Genomic DNA, 17627 nt, shown 5'->3' with positions numbered 1-17627 from the left:
ACGCACCAGAGAAGGAAGTGTGAGCCACTCTTGTGCCTGGAAGGGGCTTTTGCGGGATCAGGTGGGTGCGTCAGGTTAAGGTAAGTGTGGTGGAGCTAACTCATTTTAGAGACAAGAAATAAACCGAGGAGTGGTGACCTGCCCAAACCTCCCCCGGGACACCACAGGGGCTGTTCCGTCCGTTCCTACTAATGCGCTGATGCTTTCTCCCCTCCCCAGGAGCCCGGCGCGACCCCCAGCGGCGCGCCCTGCCCTGGCGCCATGCACTGCGAGGTGGCAGATGCGCACTCAGACAAGAGGCCAAAGGAGGCCCTCGGCGCCCCGGGTTCAGGCCGCGGGCCCACTGGCCTCGGCGGCACGCACATGGCCTTTAGGGTCACCGTGAGCGGCGGCGGCTGCGTGGATGGGGGCCCGCGTGACCTGTTGCCCCGGCCGCCCGTGCAGCCTCCGTGCGCCCACGACCTCCTCCGACCACGGAGCCCCAGAGACTACGGTCCGTCCAAGGCCACCGCCGGGAAGGGTAAGTCTGCCCTCGCCAACGTGTCTGGCCGGAGGTGTGGAGAAATTCGGGCTGCCTGGCCTGGATACCGCACACCTTGGTGGGAATTCTCCAGAGAACTTGGTGGAGCTTTCAACAGTGCTCCTCAGTTTCTTTCTAGTTGTTTGGGACTCGGTTGTCATTATAAAATGATGCCTGTTTAGGAAGCATCTCATTTAAAATCAGTAAGCCTATTTTGGAGAAGTGTGTGTATAGAAAGTTCAGATTACATAATTTTACTTCTGTGTATTTCTGATAAAAGTTGTGTGAAACTTATCAGAATCTTATAAATTAGGGTGAATAGCAACTCGAGGATCTCTGAACCAGTTGCAGGCATATTTTGAGTTATTTCAATCTCCCTAAGTAACAAAAACCAGAAGGCTTCAGCAAGACCTCTCCCCTCTTGGAACCTCAGTTTCCCCATCTTTCAAGTAAGGAATTAACTACATCAGATGATTTCTGGATTCCTGTTAGAAAATTTTATGAATTTCTGATCTGTCCTGAGTCAAGTTCTGACTTAGAAAATGGCTTTTCTCAATTTGAAGCTTCAGAAGCATAATCTTTGGTCAGAAGTTCCTTTGCAATACCTTTCCTCCACCCAGTGAAGCTGGTGGGTATAAGGTGCAGGCCCAAGGAAGGTTTATGGGCTCAAAGTCAGCGATGATGTGGGGATTCTCATGAACCTGTTCTTCTCATCACAGTTAATTATTATTGAGCCATTATTTATAAGTTTCATGCTGACAGATAATTAACCAGAAATTGAGGAAATTGTTAAGACGCTGTGTGCTCCTCTCCCCCTGCCCCCTTTTTTTTTTTCCTCCCTGAGAGAAACCAAGGCTTGGGATTTCATTATTTCAGCATTTGGAACCTCTTGGTTCTATCCAGGTGCTTCTCAAGGAAGACAAAAAGTTTATTTGGCTCTATAGACATCACTTCTTTAGCATCAACCCCAGCAACTTAGGTAGGGTGTCTTGCTTTTAGAGATGAGAGCTTCTTCAGGGTAGAAAATATCCAACTTCCTAATTCAGGGACTGGTAAAACGAAATGAACGCAAACTGTTTTTCTTTTTAACAAAAACATCAGAGTTTGTTAGAAGAGTGCTATTTCTTGTCTCATTTTCAATGTCAGTCTCTTCTCCAGCAGATAGGGGTCCTGTTTGAAAGGGTAGATACAGAAAAAAAAATGGCTTTAGAGTATTATTATAGGGATACACATATAAAGTTCTCTTTTGCTAGGGAGAGAGAAGTGGTGTGCAAGACATGAGTAATATTTGCTGCCCTGAACTCCCTGCCTTGCCCGGCTCCACGCATAATCCTCTCTTAAACAGATACCCTCCTGCAACATTTTAAGTTTTAAAAAATCATAGCTGTCAACTGAAGATCGAGTTCTCGGCAGACCTGGTGAATGGCTCTCCTAAACATAGTCTTTGTCCCGAGGCTTGGTTAGAGACCTTTCATCTGGATGCTTTGCCTACGATCTTCCTACTTCCATTCTCCCAACCCCCAATTATTTTTATACATACTCCCCCGCCCCCACCAATGTCTTATGTATGAGATGTTTAAGTCAGGATTATATTTGGAAAGGACAGAGGAGGATAAAGGGATGGGAGGAACAACTTTTTTCTTTGTACCCTAAGGTGGTTGTTCTGGTTAAGTGTTTGTAAGAGCCTTCTGAACTGTTTTCTTCACAGCCTTCAGCAAGGCTGGTGGGGTAGGATTTATCACACCCATTTGAAAGATGAGGAAACTGAGGCCCAGGAGTGGAGAAAGTGTCTCCCATGTAAAAGGGCACCCAGCAGGTCTGGGTGGGAGTTCTCTGGTCAGCCTTTGCTTGCTGACCTGGGCTTGAAGAGGTTTCCATCCTGGTTTCTGTCTTTCTATGCAAGTTCTTCTTCAAGTCAAGCCCTTCAGTGGCCTGAGACAAAACCAACTTCCAGCAGAGTGTCAGCAGTCCTCCTATAAATCCGTAAGGAACCGGCACCTCTTACCCCTACTCCCACCCAAATATTCCCCAGACCACGTAACCCTTTGAATGTTTGGTGTCTAGCTTCAAATCTTAGGTTTATTGGAAACAGACATAATACCAATTGAAAAATATTTATTGACTATGCCCTGCCATCTATGATTTGTGGGAGTTTGGGGGAAATTATTTCCCTCTCTGAGCGCTTTAGTTCCCCCATTTGTAAATTTCCTGTGACACTGACTTAGAAAGCCTCAGTGCCTGGTTACTGGGGGGATTACTCTTGTAATGTGTTTAATGTTCTCAACCTCTGGTTTTTCATTTGCATGAGAGATAATAATGTCTTCCTCTCAGGGTAAATCAAACAATGGTTGTAAGAATGCTTTATAAACTAAAAAGCTAGAAGGGGTCACTTTTACTAATTCATGCCAGGCACCATGCTGGGGTAAGTGATCCTTGAGATAAAAGGTGCAGGGAAAAGAGGGAGAAAGGTTTGATTTTTAAAATGTTGGATGTGAAGCGTACTCACTGGTACGTTAGCCAGAGGAAGCTGAGAGGAGCGAAGCTTCAGGTCTTTTGTGGCCACGGCTGCCCAGTGACCGGAGAGAAGACAGTATTGCTTGGTCTGGGGTCAGGTTTCAGATGATCTGCCTTCTGCGTCAGACAGACCCTAAGCCGAGAAAGGGAGCGAGCCCTTTAGTCCAGCAGCTTATCCGCAAATGCTAGGGTCCTCTGTGTTTCCAGATCTGGAGTCAGGAGGCATTGGGATGATGCGACGTCATGGACTAACATTGTCATCATTTACAATAAGAATCACGATCTGTTTATGGCAGAGTCCCGTTTATCCAGATTCCAAGCAGCTGGAAAGGCCAAATTACCAGATGCTGCATTTTTCTTTCTTCTTATTAAACACCCAACGCTCTGCTTTTGGAAATCCTGACAAGGAAAGAAGGTAAACATCTGGGCTTTATGGAGGCAGACAGCTTTGTGGCGATGGCCCGATGACGCTTGTTCCCCGTGCACAGCGTTTTACGGTTTTCAACGTACGTTCCCACACATTCTCTCATCTGCCCTCACGCCAGCTGTGCTCTGCCTACCTCGTGGGCTGTTCGGACGGAACAGATGGAGAGCACTTTGCAGTTTTTAAGTGCTGGGCAGATACTGGCTCTTATTACTATGGTTCCCATTTTATAGATGAAGACGTTGAGTTTCAAGGATGTGCTCAAAGCTACAGACAGAAAGTGGCAGTTTCTTAGCCTTCCACTTCCAAGTAGCAGATCCCGGTGACACGGGTTGTACCTTCTACATGTGTGTGGCGGCGGCTGAGGGCTGGCGTACTAGATGGCTTCTGAACGTGCCCGGGGAACTTAAAATATTTTTGCTTTTGGTGTTTCTTCTGTCTTGAATTTTTGGAAGTAGTATCTGTGCCATAGTTAGAAAACTTGCTAGTTTACTGTTTTTCCAGAGTTGCTGTTCCCAGACTGAACCAGATAATGAGCTCACTATTTAATTCACAACGACTCTCTGGGCCCTTTCACCACGTACTGAGACTGGACACGTCCTAGCACTAAAAAGAAGGCTGATGATCATGACAAATGTGGACACTGCCATTAGTAAACAGCCTTCATAACATGGCTGTAAATGCCAAAAAGGAGTCAATCTTGTAACTTAAAATAATAGCTAGTATGTGTGTGTGTGTATGTGTGTGTATATATATATATATTTTTTTTCTTTTTTCTTTTTTTTTCTTGAAGAAGGAAAACAAAATGCCATTCTAGTTTGTCCGCATGGGCATTAGGGGCTGGTGACAGTGGAGAGTAAACATGATGGTTTTAGTGGCCTTACCTGGTAGAATTTCTTCATCTGAATCAGAAGCCACAGAGATGTCCTGGGGAGGCCTTGCAGGGGCTAGCGCATCCATAATAGAAAGGTATGAGTTATTTTGAAAGCATTTACCCCCTCCGGCTCTGGTGGGCAATTTGCTTGCATTTCATCCATTTTAAAGTGCTGGTCCTGCGATCCGGAAATAATCAGATCCAAATTTTTTCGGTGCTTGAGGTTTCAAATAAGGAGGGGAGGGAAACCTGCTGGCCAAATGTCAGGCTCAGTGAGACAAAGGGAGAACCGTGTATGTGTGTGGGTACACAAATACGATAGGAACATGTTGCGTCTACAGGCATGAGAGTTATGTATCCGACAAATCTTTTATAGACGTGTAGCGGAAATATAATTCCCAAAGATTCCCTAAGAATCTTCTGCGGCTAGAATTTCTCTTCCCTTCCTGCCTCCCAAGCTCTCCAGAAGCTGCTAGGACTTGGCGTACAAATGGAGAGGAGACCATCACATGAGATCGTAACTTAATTTAGGCCTAGCTGCCTCTGAGCAGTTTACCTGCCATACTTGGCTGGGCCGAGGTCTCAGGACTCTTCTAGCTGTGGAATCCTATCGATAGGCTGTCTTGCTCCATCTGTGATTTGAAAACATAAGTTTCTTTATATGCTGTGGTTTTCCTTCACACTTCTCCTCCTGAGAAAAAAAAAAAGCAACAACAACAAAAACCCACCCCGTCTTTGAGTTATTCATCTCCCTGCGTTACATTTGCGTGAGAAGCTAAATGAGCCAGCACACTTATTTTTACAGTGCGTTAAAATCTCATTACAGGCATAAGTGCACAATGAATCATTTAAAAAAATATATTCTTATGTTCTTTGTTCTGAATGTTGCATAATTATCATCATTTTCTTCGGTTTTATTTTGTGGAGTTTGGCCAGCATCCTAGAAAAGGGGAGAAAAAGTTTTCAGTCCTTTTTTGGATAGGATTAGGAAAAAACAACATCAACAACAACAACAACAACAAACAAACAAATACCAACTTTATTTGTAAGTTGACCAGACTATGGCTAACTGTGGCTTTTGCCTAGAGAGGGTCATTTCCCTTCCTTGTCTCAGTTTTCTTGGGAAAAAATTCCCCTTTTTTTTTTGAAGCCGATGTGGTAGTATTTCAACAATCTCACCTTATATATCCACGATTGTATTTAAAATTAAATTATGTGGTTTGGTAATTTACTTTCCTAATGCAGATTTTAGTTGCAATTAGTTTGGACCTAGAGACTTGTGTTGTTTCTTTTGGTAGGGGGTAGTTTATTTTTGTGCCTAAAGAAACAAAGACATTCAGTTCAAGGGGGAGAAGAAATGAAACAAATTTTGCAGTGGGCTTTGAAAAATTCAAGTGCATTATGCAGAAAGCACAGCTGTAATACCAGGGCCAGGAAAAAAAGAGCAAACTCCTGAAATATTTGTGCCGAGCGCCTTCACTGTGCTAATGATTCTAGCAGTTTAAAAACGGACTTCTTGTTTATCAACAGTGGCTGCCCGAATTAATAGTTTACAATGAAAAAAAAAAAAGTGCTTTCAGCATTCGAAGCAAAGTCCGGGCTGATAGCTGAGTTAGTAAGGAAAGCAGAAAAGGGGGAGGGTGGTTGTAGCTGATTTGGTCTCCCTAGACCTTATTTATAAGAAACTGAAAGGAAACAGAGACCTGGGGTGGGTGGGGGTGGGGAGAATACATCCCTAACCCAGTGATCTTCTAGTTTAAAGTCACTGAAAGCATCTGTTTTCTTCTTTTCCCCGTCTTCCCCTAAACTCCAAAGGGTTATTCCTTCAGAGGGTTTCCGGCGGATTGAGGCGGATTGTGTTAGCATTACGAGCTGTGTTTTTAAAGTCAGCATTTGAGTCAGATGCACTGAGAGGAGACCTTCAGTCCGCTAACTGAATAATGCATTTCCTGTATGGCCTGAATTTATTTGGTGGTTATGGTTGGGCCTGTCTGGAGCAAACACATGCACCATTGTACAGCCTCAATGCATGCAGGCCATGCTCTTGGCTTTGAGTCTGTTTCCCCATCTGTAAAATGGGAAGCAGTGGGGACTGGATGATCTATACATAGTCCCTTCCTGCTCTGATGCTCCGGGATTCCCCATGAACTGGACTGGGAAGTTTGGGAAGGATCTAGGTATGGGAAGAAGGCACTTTTGTCTCAGGTCAGGTTTAGACTTGATTTCTCCTATGAACACTTGATTCCTGAAGCTGACCACAGAAGAAAACAGAAGAGGAGAATCAACTAATCTTTACTGAGCACCTACTCTGTGACAGGCTGGTACATTATAGTTGTGATTGCAGTTAATGATGCCCAATAACCCTGTGAGGAAAGGAGGCATTATTTTGGTTTTACAGATGGGGCAGCTGAGGGTTGGAAAGGTTAAGTCATTTGCCCCAATAATAAGCTCACTATTTAGTTCACAGCGACTTGCTGTACAGGTAGTAAGTTAGTAAAGCCTGGGATTTGAACTCAGCTCTGTCTTACAGCAAAGCCAATGCTTTCCCCCTAAAGCACAGCACTCTCAAAGACAGGCTTTAAAACCCAGGCAGTGGCATGGAGTTTCTGTGGCTGCAGAATGTGCCCCCCATTCCCGGGGGAACGTAGCAGAAGGCTGCGGGCTGGGCCAGACAGCCATTCCCGGGAGCGGCCCTTTCCGAGTCCTGGCTAACAAGCAGAGGTGTGACTTTATGGGGAGACTCCCTGCATCTATCCACCTCCCTGCTGCAGAAATGGGAGAAAGACAGTGGTTCCCAGCTATGACACGGGGTCCTCAGGCCAGGCCTCTCTGAGGCTGCGGAGGGATCCTCTAGAAGCACCTCCTTCTCAGAAGCAGCGGCACACGCATTATGGCGGGTTCTAGTCCCTTTTTGAGCCTTTCACGCAGTTTGGGGAGATTTTCTTGCCCAGACCCTGGTTGTGGTCTTCCTTCCCCTGCTTCTGAAGGCATCTGTTGATGTTTGAAGAGAATTCCTCATAAGCCCCTCCATGCCTAGGGTGTAGAATGCATGCTTCACTGGACACGATGGCTCAAGATCTTTTAAGCTATTTCTTATTCAATGATGGGACAGAGAAGGGCTTGGTGGGGAGAACAACCCGGGATCAGGGTCAACTTGAGAGTTTGCTTGTGGGAAGCAGGTCTTTTGATTCAGATGATGAACACACCAACTGACCCCCACGGAAGGAAAAGTTCCTGCTGCTGGTTTGTGTCTGTGGCCTTGCACGAGGGTGCCTGCGTTCACGAGAAGGTGGACATTCTCAAAGAATCCTACTTATCCTGAGGATGGATTTGCAGGAAACCTTGTTGCCCCAGGCTTCTTTGCCTTCGGATGTTGACCCTGAGTCTGAAAGGGAGAGGAGGAAGCAGTACCAGGATGGTGCTGGTTGTGATGTGGCCCAGGCCCTTCCTACTTGTGTCTTTTTAACCACTACATTACTCTTTTAGATGTTGTTGCTTTTGTTTTTAAATAACAGGTTTGATGGAAAATAGAGCTTTCGCAAGAAACCAGGGAGAATTCTAAACCTGACTTTAAAAATACAGATCCCATTTGCTGTTTTAAGCTCTCCGGAGGGCTGGAGAGTGGGTTTGTTTTGGAACGTTGCTGGACTATATGAATTACTTCTCTGAGGCTTGGGTATTTAATACCTAGTAGAAGTTTGTATAAGAGCTGATGATGTATTTTGCCGACTTTCCAACCCTGTAAATAAATTACATGTGCCGGCAGAGGCTGCCAGGATCCACTGTGTCAATTGAAGCTTAATTTTTATCCCAAACCACTTAATACTTTTGTCCTAGCGAGTAGGGAAAGTTACCCCGTCTTGTCCAGCAGCGGGCCCATTCCAAGACAGAGACAGCTTTGCGAGACCGTGAATAGGCCTCCGTGGATTCACCGATCTTGACACAGTTTTCTGTGATTAAGTAGCTTCAACGCTCTCAAACCCAACCCTCCAGGCAGAGGATGATAGTATAATTTTAAGTGTATCGTAAAAATGAAACTCAATCGCTTCCACTCCCAAACCTGCCTCGCTCCCCTTCTCTCTGGAGAAAACGGCCGTAATTATGTGTTTAATCTCAAGACCGCCTGTGCATTTTATCTTATTTGAGTGCAAAGCCCAGGTAATAACGTTGGCATTTCCAGCACGAAACAATATAGGGTTTCTAATTTGGAGACGCTATTAAATATTTCATGCTTCAACCAAACGCAATTCTTTTTTCCTATAATAAGTTTAAATATTAATTCTCTGGAATGTCAGATGCCTAAAGCTAGGCATTTAGTGATCTGCAGTTTCAAGTATCTCGAAGAAGGTTTATGAAACAGGATATTTCACTGGGAGGGATGAGTTGTGTGTTTCAGAGATATCTGAATTCAAGGCAGCGTCTTCTGATTTACTTTTTAAAGGGAAAAGGTCATAAAATAAGTTGCTTTATGTGCTGAAGGATTAAGTGGCTTAGGCTGAAATAACAGCAGGGACTTTACTGTTTTTCCCCTTATATTTTAACAATGCTTTCTGGGGGAGGGGGTGGGTCATTTTCCCGCCTGCTTGTCTCCTCCCCCATCAATCCCCCCCCCCCCCCCAACCAGCCAGATGGCTTTAATTCTAACCAAATCCCACGCCGAGGCCAAATGATTGATCAAACAGTCATTTGTACTTACGTAGCGCTCTTTGTGAGACTATCTCTGCATTGGAGCTTCTCGGCCGGGTCGGCTCTTCTTCGGGCCTTTAGATGGTTGACTTCCAGCAGACTGAGGGGCTCGGAGAAGTGGGAGTGCAGGGGTGGGTGGGGAGCAGAAACCCCAGACCTTGCCATCTAAGAACTCCTTGCTTAGAAACTTTCTGTTACTTCCCATCTCTGACAACAGGGGTATCCAAGTTTTCTAAATACAAGGACAAAAAAATCTTTCCCCGGTTCACATGACAGCAGTTATATATTTAGTGTCTGTTGATGGATAAGATGCCTAAAGAGGTTATTAGTTTTAAGAGCTCTTTTAAACAGATTTGTATTTTATCATTCACTTACCTATCTGTAGAGGTCTCCATATTCTCCAGTCTTTGGTACATGCTTTACAGGTGGCCTCTGATATTACAACTTGGCTTATAGATTGGCAGCTGTTTGGCCAATGGGAAACATCCAGGCCCTTTGATGTGATGTTCAAGGCCTTCCCCACCAGTCCGCCTCATCTCTTGCTGATGCCTGCTTTGCTTGTTCTCTAGCGGTGTCGAACTTTTCCTTATGTAGCTTCAGACCCAGGATTTTCTCTTTACTTGTCCTTCTGTCCTTATACACTGTGAGCGTCTTTTTATTCATCTTTGCACCTTCGTGTCCAAGTTCCAAGTCTGGTACAAAGTTCATATCCGAGAAAGATAGGGTGATTCTGATTGAGGTTGTGCGCATGGAATTAGGCCCCCAGGTTCGAATCCTAGCACTGGGTACTAATGTGGGGAATGTGGGGCATGCTATGGAGCTTTCTGGGCCTTGGTGTCCTTATCTACAAAATGGGGATAATAATAGCGATGATCTCAAAAGGCTGTTATGAGGATGAAACGAGTTAATACATGTATGGGTGCTTAAATATGGGGATTGGACCATGGTAGAATGCTCAATAAATGTTGGGATTATTATTATTGTTATTGTTATTGCTAATGTAAACGTTTGATAAACAGAACCTCTTAGAAGGGCCTTCCTTCCCTTCCTTTTCACCAGACTGACTCCTACTTGTTCTTTAAGACCCAGCTCAAGAGCCACCTTCTCCCAGAAGGCTTCCCCTTCTCCCTAGGCTGGGTTTTGCTAGAGCTCTGGCATACACAGCCCTTCTCCTTCCTTCTGCTATAGCACTAGTCTGTGTGATTTTCTATTTACTTGTGTGTTCTTGAGGACAGGGGCAGAGCCTCCTTATCCCTGCACAGCTCAGGGTCTGGCTCAGAGTGGGTGTTTAGGAAGGTTGGGAATGGAGTCCAATGCAATCTCTGCCCTCCAGGAGCTTGTAACCTACAAAGGAGGAGCCAAGTTGTATGTTCTTGTTTTTCCCACAAGGTTGAGCCCATGGTAAGCTCTCGGTGCATATGAGAGTCTGATTAAATGTACAAGGAGTTTTCACATGCACACACAGTCACATTCTCTTTCCAGCACCTATTTGGGGCTCTTCATAATGAAGTCTGCCCCTAGCTTGCTAGGTGACCTTGGGCATGGCCTCTGACCTGTGTGGGTCTCCCCTTCCTCTCTTTTCTGGGAAGAGTTGGCTTCGGTGATCACAGACTCTTCTAGGTTGCAAGCCTATGGAGTTGCCGGGCCACGGACCATGTGGAGGAGCTAGGGGCCTGATGGCTGTGCCAGAGGGACTGGCCCAGAATTGGAGGCACCTCCTGCTGCACACCTTCCCTCCCTCCTGGGAAAAATCAGACATTGTAAAATGTGTCCCATCATGTGGTTTAAAGAGCAGATGGTGGTGGTTGTAACACCCAGATTTCTCTACGATGAAGAAGAACCTCGGACCAAGTATTGGAACTGAGGGCCAGGAACCAGACGATGGCTCTCCGTAGTCCTGCTGGGGGGTGGAAATTGATGTACATACGCTGAATCTCCACTCGAGGTCAGGCTTAGACAGAGTCCCCCGGGGGCATTGTACTGGCCTACCAGCTTCTCTCCAGGCATTGTTGTGGTTTCAGCCCTGTAAACTGGAAAGCTCTGCCCAAATCATTACCGTTTGTTCAATCTGCCTTTGAACAGAGGGGAAGACTAAGTTCAAAGAGGCCATGTTGTTACTTGTGCAAATGTGGCCACGTGGCTTTTGGAGTCAGAACTGGATTCAGATTCCTAGTATACCACTTGCTGGACCTTGGGCAAGTTCCTCGAGCTGTGAACCCGAGTTTTCCTCATTTGTACAATGGAGATAATTTCTGTCTCACCGGGTTGACGTGGGGATGAAGATGAGAAGTCTGTAGAGTACCTAGCTCAGGGGCTAGCACATAGTAGGCGTGAAACAAAGGTGAGCTGATGCTGTTGGTCTTGTTGCTATTATTTTTTTTAAAAATATTTTTATTTATTTTTGAGAGAGAGACAGAGCACGAGTGGGGGAGGAGCAGAGAGAGGGAGACGCAGAATCCCAAGCAGGCTCCAGGCTCCGAGCTGTCAGCACAGAGCCCGATGTGGGGCTCAAACCCATGAACCATGAGATTATGACCTGAGCCAAAGTCGGGCACTCAACCGACTTGAGCCACCCAGGTGCCCCGATTTCTTCTTTTTTCTCAAGTTTGTTTATTTTGAGAGAGCACAAGTGAGAGAGAGCACATGTGAGTGAGGGAGGGGCAGGGAGATTTGGAGAGCGAGGAAGAGAGAGAGAATCCCAAGCAGGCTCTGCACTGTCAGGGTGAAGCCCCACGTGGGGCTTGAAACCCACAAACCTCAAGATCACGACTCGAGCCAAAATCAAGACACTCAACCAGCTGAACCACCCAAGGCGCCCCTGCTGTTTGTCTTACTGAGTGCAGAACTGGGACAGGTTCCCAGTCCTGACTTCATCTGACGCTCCTCTGTGGCATGGTAGCCTATCCCCTTACTCTGATTCTTGTTTTACTTTTTTGGTGAAGTTAGAAGAGTAAGGACTTCGGAGTCTAAGGACTGAGGTTCTCATCGGAGCCCTGTGGGACACAGATCTGATCGGCTGGCATCTGGGCTTCGCTTCGAGCTGGCGGTAGGTGAGGAGCTGTTGTCCTTGCCGAAGTGGGTGTGGGCTGCCTCAGTACAGCTGTCTGACAGGTCCTGGCTCTGGGTCAGTCCCAAACCCTCACTCGGCCTGTGGTGGCTCTGGCGTCCAGCTGGAGCGGGAGGGTGTCTGTGGGCCGGGTCAGGAGGCAGAGCCACCCGCCCCCTGTTGATTGGGTTGGGATTCGCCTTCTGAACAACGCCCAGGTGAATTACTTCCATTCTGCTTCCCGAACTTGTGATGCCATTACTGTTCTGCTCCCTGCTTCCCCATGCGTGCAGGTCTGTGCATTACTGTAGTGGCTTCCATTTGTTGAGCCCTGTTGTGAGTAGATAGCCTGTGAAGCCATTTAATGCTTTCTACATTTACTCCGTGTGAGGGGGAAACTGAGGCCCAGAGAGTGACCTGCCCAAAATTCTGGAGCTGGTGGCCGCAGGCCTGTCTGACTCCAGGACCCAACCTTTCTTACACCTTGCTACCTCTCTGGGTCCCCCCCTTCAGGTCCTCTGGACCTCTCTGCTGCTTCGGGTCCAGTCTTATCTGTTCATCAGGGTTGAGAGGCTGCCTCTTCTGGCCGGAATTACCATTTCCCTGCTTCAGCTCCTGACTGCCCTTTGTCATTTTTCTTTCTCTAAACAGGTGTTATGGATGCTTGGGTCTGTGTTTTCCTCTGTGATGAGACCATGCGCTCCTTGGAGTTGGGTCCGTAATAAACACATCTCTGCCTTGTAGAGGGAGTGTGGCAGAGAACAGAGTGAGTGCGGAACCCCAAGAGAATTAATCTGCCCCTTTCCAGTCCAGGTTTCCCAGGGGAGTTCCTCAGGCAGATTTCCCATTTGTAAAATGGGGACAGTGATCCCTGCCCAGGCAATTGTCATGAGCATATGGGATACAGTGTATGAAAGTGTCCTGAAAACGGGAAGGGCTGTACCTGGGTTTGCTTGTTGGTTCGTTTGTTCATCAATGTGTATTGAATGGCTGCTGTGTCTCAGGTATTGTGTTGAGCCCTGGGACGCCATGGTGGTGTAACAGATGGAACCTTCACTTGCACGGAGCTTGCAGTCTCGAGGGCAGCGGACAGTGGGCGAGTGTGTGCAGGACCCCTCCCAGTCCTCCTCTGTGCAGCTTCACCGCCTTATCACCTGTTTACCGTCCTAAGCAGACTCCTGGGCTCCAGCCAGTCTAAGCCTCATGACCTCGGACAGTCTCTCTGAGCCTTGGTTTACAGGCTTATGAAACAGAAATATTTGCTAGCTAGCTCCCCTTGCAAGGCTAGTGAGCGAATCAGTGAGGTCCGTGGGAAGGGGCTGGACGCTGTTGGAGGGGGATAGTCAGTCCCTTTGCCAGCCCTTTCCTTGTACCAGTAGCCAGTTTTGCTTGCTTAAGCTTTCCTCCTGGAGGGGATGCCCTTTCTCATTGTCTCTGGCAGTATAGGCCAAGAACTTTCCTTTTGCAAAATCTTCAGTCCCTCCTGTCCCAGCTCACACCCCTCCTTCCCCACTCCTTTCAGTCTCTCAGTGACTCTGGCTGCTCATATAGGAGAGCTCTTTGCTAGGGAGACCTGGAGGCATGTAAATTTCCTACTGTGTGATATTGGGCACATAGATGGGGGCACTGGGGCTATTAGGGGCCCTTCTCCCCTCCCTCCCCTCCTCATTTTCAGTGTGCCGAAGTACCCATTTATCGAGTCCTGCCAGACACTGGATTATCTTTTTGAATCGACTACCTTAATAAAATTCTCCGCCCCCCCCCCCCCCCCCGCCATTTTGCATTCCCACATCTTTGCCAACACTTGGTCTTGTAATTCTTTTTAAAGGTAGCCATTCTGATTGGTGGATGGGTGGTGGAATCTTACTGCCATTTTAACTTGCATCTCCCTAATGACCAGTGATGTTGAGCATTTTTCAAATGTGCTGACCGGCCACTACCGTACCTCTTTTGTGACATGCCTGTTCAAGTCATTTACCTATTTTTTTGTTGAATTGTTTTATTACTGAGTTTTTTCTTTTACGAATTGATTTTTTAAAATATAATTTATTGTCAAATAGGCTTACATACAACACCCAGTGCTCATCCCAACAAGTGCCCTCCTCAGTGCCATCACCCACTTTCCCCTCTCCCCCACCCTCCATTAACCCTCACTTTGTTCTCAGTATTTAAGAGTCTTTTATGGTTTGTCTCTCTCTCTTTCTACCTTCTTTTTTTTACCCTTCTCCTCCTTCATGGGATATTAGGGGAGTTTTAAATGTTCTTCATATGTTCTGGACAGAAGGCCTTTGTCAGATATGTGTATTGTGAATATTTTACCCAGCCTGGGGTTTGCCTTTTCATTTTACTAAGTCTTTGGAGTTTTCTTTCTCCTCTTAATTCTTTTTTTTTTTTTTTTAAAGATTTTATTTTTTAAGTAGTCTCTATACCCAACATGGGGCTCACACCCACAACCCCGAGGTTGAGTCACCTGCTCCACCTACTGAGCAAGCCAGGCATTCCTTTCTCTTTTTCTTTATTTTTCAAATGTTTATTTATTTTTGAGGGAGGGAGAGAGAGAGAGAGAGGGGGAGAGAGAGAGTGCGCACAAGCAAGAGAGGGGCAGAGAGACAGAGAGAGGGAGACACAGACTCTGAAGCAGGTTCCATGCTCTGAGCTGTCAGCACAGAGCCCAACACGGGGCTCCAACCCACAAACTGTGAGATCGTGACCTGAGCTGAAGTTGGACGCTTAACTAACTGAGCCACCCAAGTACCCCTTTTGTGTGTGTGTGTATGTTACAATTTACATACATACAGTATATATACATATAGTATATATTATATATATATAATATATATATATTTAATTTAAATCCAAGTTAGTTAACATATGGTGTAATAATTATTTCAGGAATAGAATCCAGTGATTCATCACTTACATATAACACCCAGTGCTCATCCCAACAAAGTGCCCTCCTTAATGCCCATCACCCATTTAACCCATCCCTCCACCCACCTCCCCTCCAGCAATCCTCAGTTTGTTGTTTGTATTTAAGAATCTCTTATGGTTTGTCTCCCTCCCTGTTTTTATATTATTTTTGCTTCCCTTCCCTTATGTTCATCTGTTTTGTATCTTTTTTTTTTTTAATTTTTTTTTTCAATTTTTTTTTTTTTTTTTTTTTTTTGGGACAGAGAGAGACAGAGCATGAATGGGGGAGGGACAGAGAGAGAGGGAGACACAGAATCGGAAACAGGCTCCAGGCTCCGAGCCATCAGCCCAGAGCCTGACGCGGGGCTCGAACTCACGGACCGCGAGATCGTGACCTGGCTGAAGTCGGACGCTTAACCGACTGCGCCACCCAGGCGCCCCTGTTTTGTATCTTAAATTCCACATATGAGTGAAATCATATGCTATTGTCTTTCTCTGATTGACTTATTTTGCTTAGCATAATACATTCTAGTTTCATCCACATCATTGCAAATGGCAAGATTTCATTCTTTTTGATGGCTGAGTAATATTCCATTCTATATAAAAACCACATCTTTATCTGTTCATCTGTGGATGGACATTTGGGCTCTTTCCATACTTTGGCTATTGTCAATAGTGCTGCTACAAACATCAGGGTGCATGTGCCCCTTTGAATAAGCACTCGTGTATCCTTTGGATACAGCCCCCCCCCCCCCTCTTTTTTAAAGGATTATCTTGTGTAATCTTAAACTACCCTATGATGTAAGTGTTTTTGTGGAATACTCTTAAAATGAAAATTTCAGCTAATTACAATTCAGTGACATTAAAAATCCAATCCCTCAGTCATACTAGCCACATTTCAAGTGCTCAGGAGACAGATGTGGCTAGTGGCTACCCATACCGGGTAGAGCAAAGATAGAACATTTCTATCACCACAGAACGTTCAGTTGGGCAGCACTAGTTCTAGAGTATCATTCTTTAAGAACATTTCTATCACCACAGAACGTTCAGTTGGGCAGCACTAGTTCTAGAGTATCATTCTTTAATTTATTCATTTGTTCAGCAAACACTTTCTGGAGCCCTATCGTATGCTGGGCTCTGTATCCAGCCCTGGATAAGTAGATGTAACCCAGGCTCAGGCTCTGCCTTGGGGAGCATCTGGTCGAGAGGGCAGGCAGGTGGACATACCAGCTTGGAGGTAGGGCCAGCATGCTTGTTACTAGGCCTGCTCCTGTGGGGGATGAGATGTGAGTCCTAGGGTCTGTCCTGATCTCAGAGAGCTTACGTGTCAGCACTGATAGGAGAGATATCAGAGCAGGCTCTCTTGAGAAGCAGTGGCTGAGTGGCTGGTTTCTGCTGGTTCTGCAGAGAAGCAGCCCGGAGAGGGCAGGTGGTTCATGCAAGTGTGTCTCTGCTGGTGGAATCAGCCCAGGGCTTCCTCAGGGCTCTCTGCACAGCCTCTTAGACAGCAGTGGGTTCTTGACTTACGACCCATTGCTTGATGTTCGTTATCATCCTTCTTTGGGAGGTGGATTACCCTTTAAAGATAATTTGGCTTATTTTTATTCTTAATTTTTAATTTTTTTCTTTATTTTTTCTTACATCAGTAGTGCATACTTTAGAAACATTGGAAACTATAGAAACATATAAAGATGGAAATAATATTTGCTTAAAATCTCACACACAACGGCCCTCCCACACAACGGCCACCATTTACATGTTGGTATATTTCATTTGTCTTTTTTTATACTTATTGTATATTAATGTATTTTTTGTATCATTGAGATCCTTCTGAATGTCTTGTGTACTTATTTTTAAATGTAACATTATAACATAATAAGCCCCTTCCATGCTGTTAACATTCTTTGTAAACATTCAAAAATACATGCATTTTATTAAATCTGTCAAATCATTTTAAATAGGTGATACATTAAAATAGTTTAAAATTCAGAAGATCCAGGGGCGCCTGGGTGGCTCAGTCGGTTGAGCGGCTGACTTCGGCTCAGGTCATGACCTTGTACTCCGTGAGTTTGAGCCCCACGTCAGGCTCTGTGCAGGCAGCTCGGAGCCTGGAGCCTGCTTTCGATTCTGTGTCTCCCTCTCTCTCTCCCCCTCCCCTGCTCATCTCTTTCACTCTCAAAAATCAATAAATGTTGGGGTGCCTGGGTGGCGCAGTCGGTTAAGCTTCCGACTTCAACCAGGTCACGATCTCGCAGTCTGTGGGTTCGAGCCCCGCGTCAGGCTCTGGGCTGATGGCTCAGAGTCTGGAGCCTGTTTCCGATTCTGTGTCTCCCTCTCTCTCTGCCCCTCCCCCATTCATGCTCTGTCTCTCTCTGTCCCAAAAAAATAAATAAACGTTGAAAAAAAAATTAAAAAAAAATCAATAAATGTTAAAAAAAATTAAAAAAAAAATAAAATTCAGAAGATCCAAAAAGGGTTCTTAGGAAAAGCCTTCTTCTTTTACTTCCTCTGCCCCATTTCCATTGCTGGCAATGACCAGTGATGCCTGGCTGCTCAGAGAGAGTTTATGTCCATACAAAAAATCTGTATGTGTATTACTTGTATACTGCATAATGCTCAGAATTTTTCACCACTTCCCCCAGTATAGATCATG

At 45.7% G+C, this 17627-nt stretch overlaps 1 protein-coding gene across 2 annotated transcripts in view; it reads left to right on the top strand.

The window, feature by feature from the left end:
• The first annotated feature begins 223 nt into the window (after positions 1-223).
• GLIS1 (GLIS family zinc finger 1) overlaps positions 224-17627 on the top strand; it is a 230067-nt gene continuing 212663 nt past the window's right edge. For both annotated transcript variants that reach the window (XM_043575035.1, XM_043575033.1), the window contains exon 1: positions 224-520. In XM_043575035.1, the coding sequence (XP_043430970.1) occupies positions 262-520 (259 nt within the window). In that variant the 5' untranslated portion in view covers positions 224-261. The remainder of the gene's footprint in view (positions 521-17627) is intronic.

Source organism: Prionailurus bengalensis, chromosome C1 (assembly GCF_016509475.1).
Source record: "Prionailurus bengalensis isolate Pbe53 chromosome C1, Fcat_Pben_1.1_paternal_pri, whole genome shotgun sequence".
Classification (NCBI taxonomy): Eukaryota; Metazoa; Chordata; class Mammalia; order Carnivora; family Felidae; genus Prionailurus; species Prionailurus bengalensis.
The sequence above is the reverse complement of the archived record's forward strand: the minus strand, read 5'-3'. Positions and strand labels throughout refer to the sequence as shown.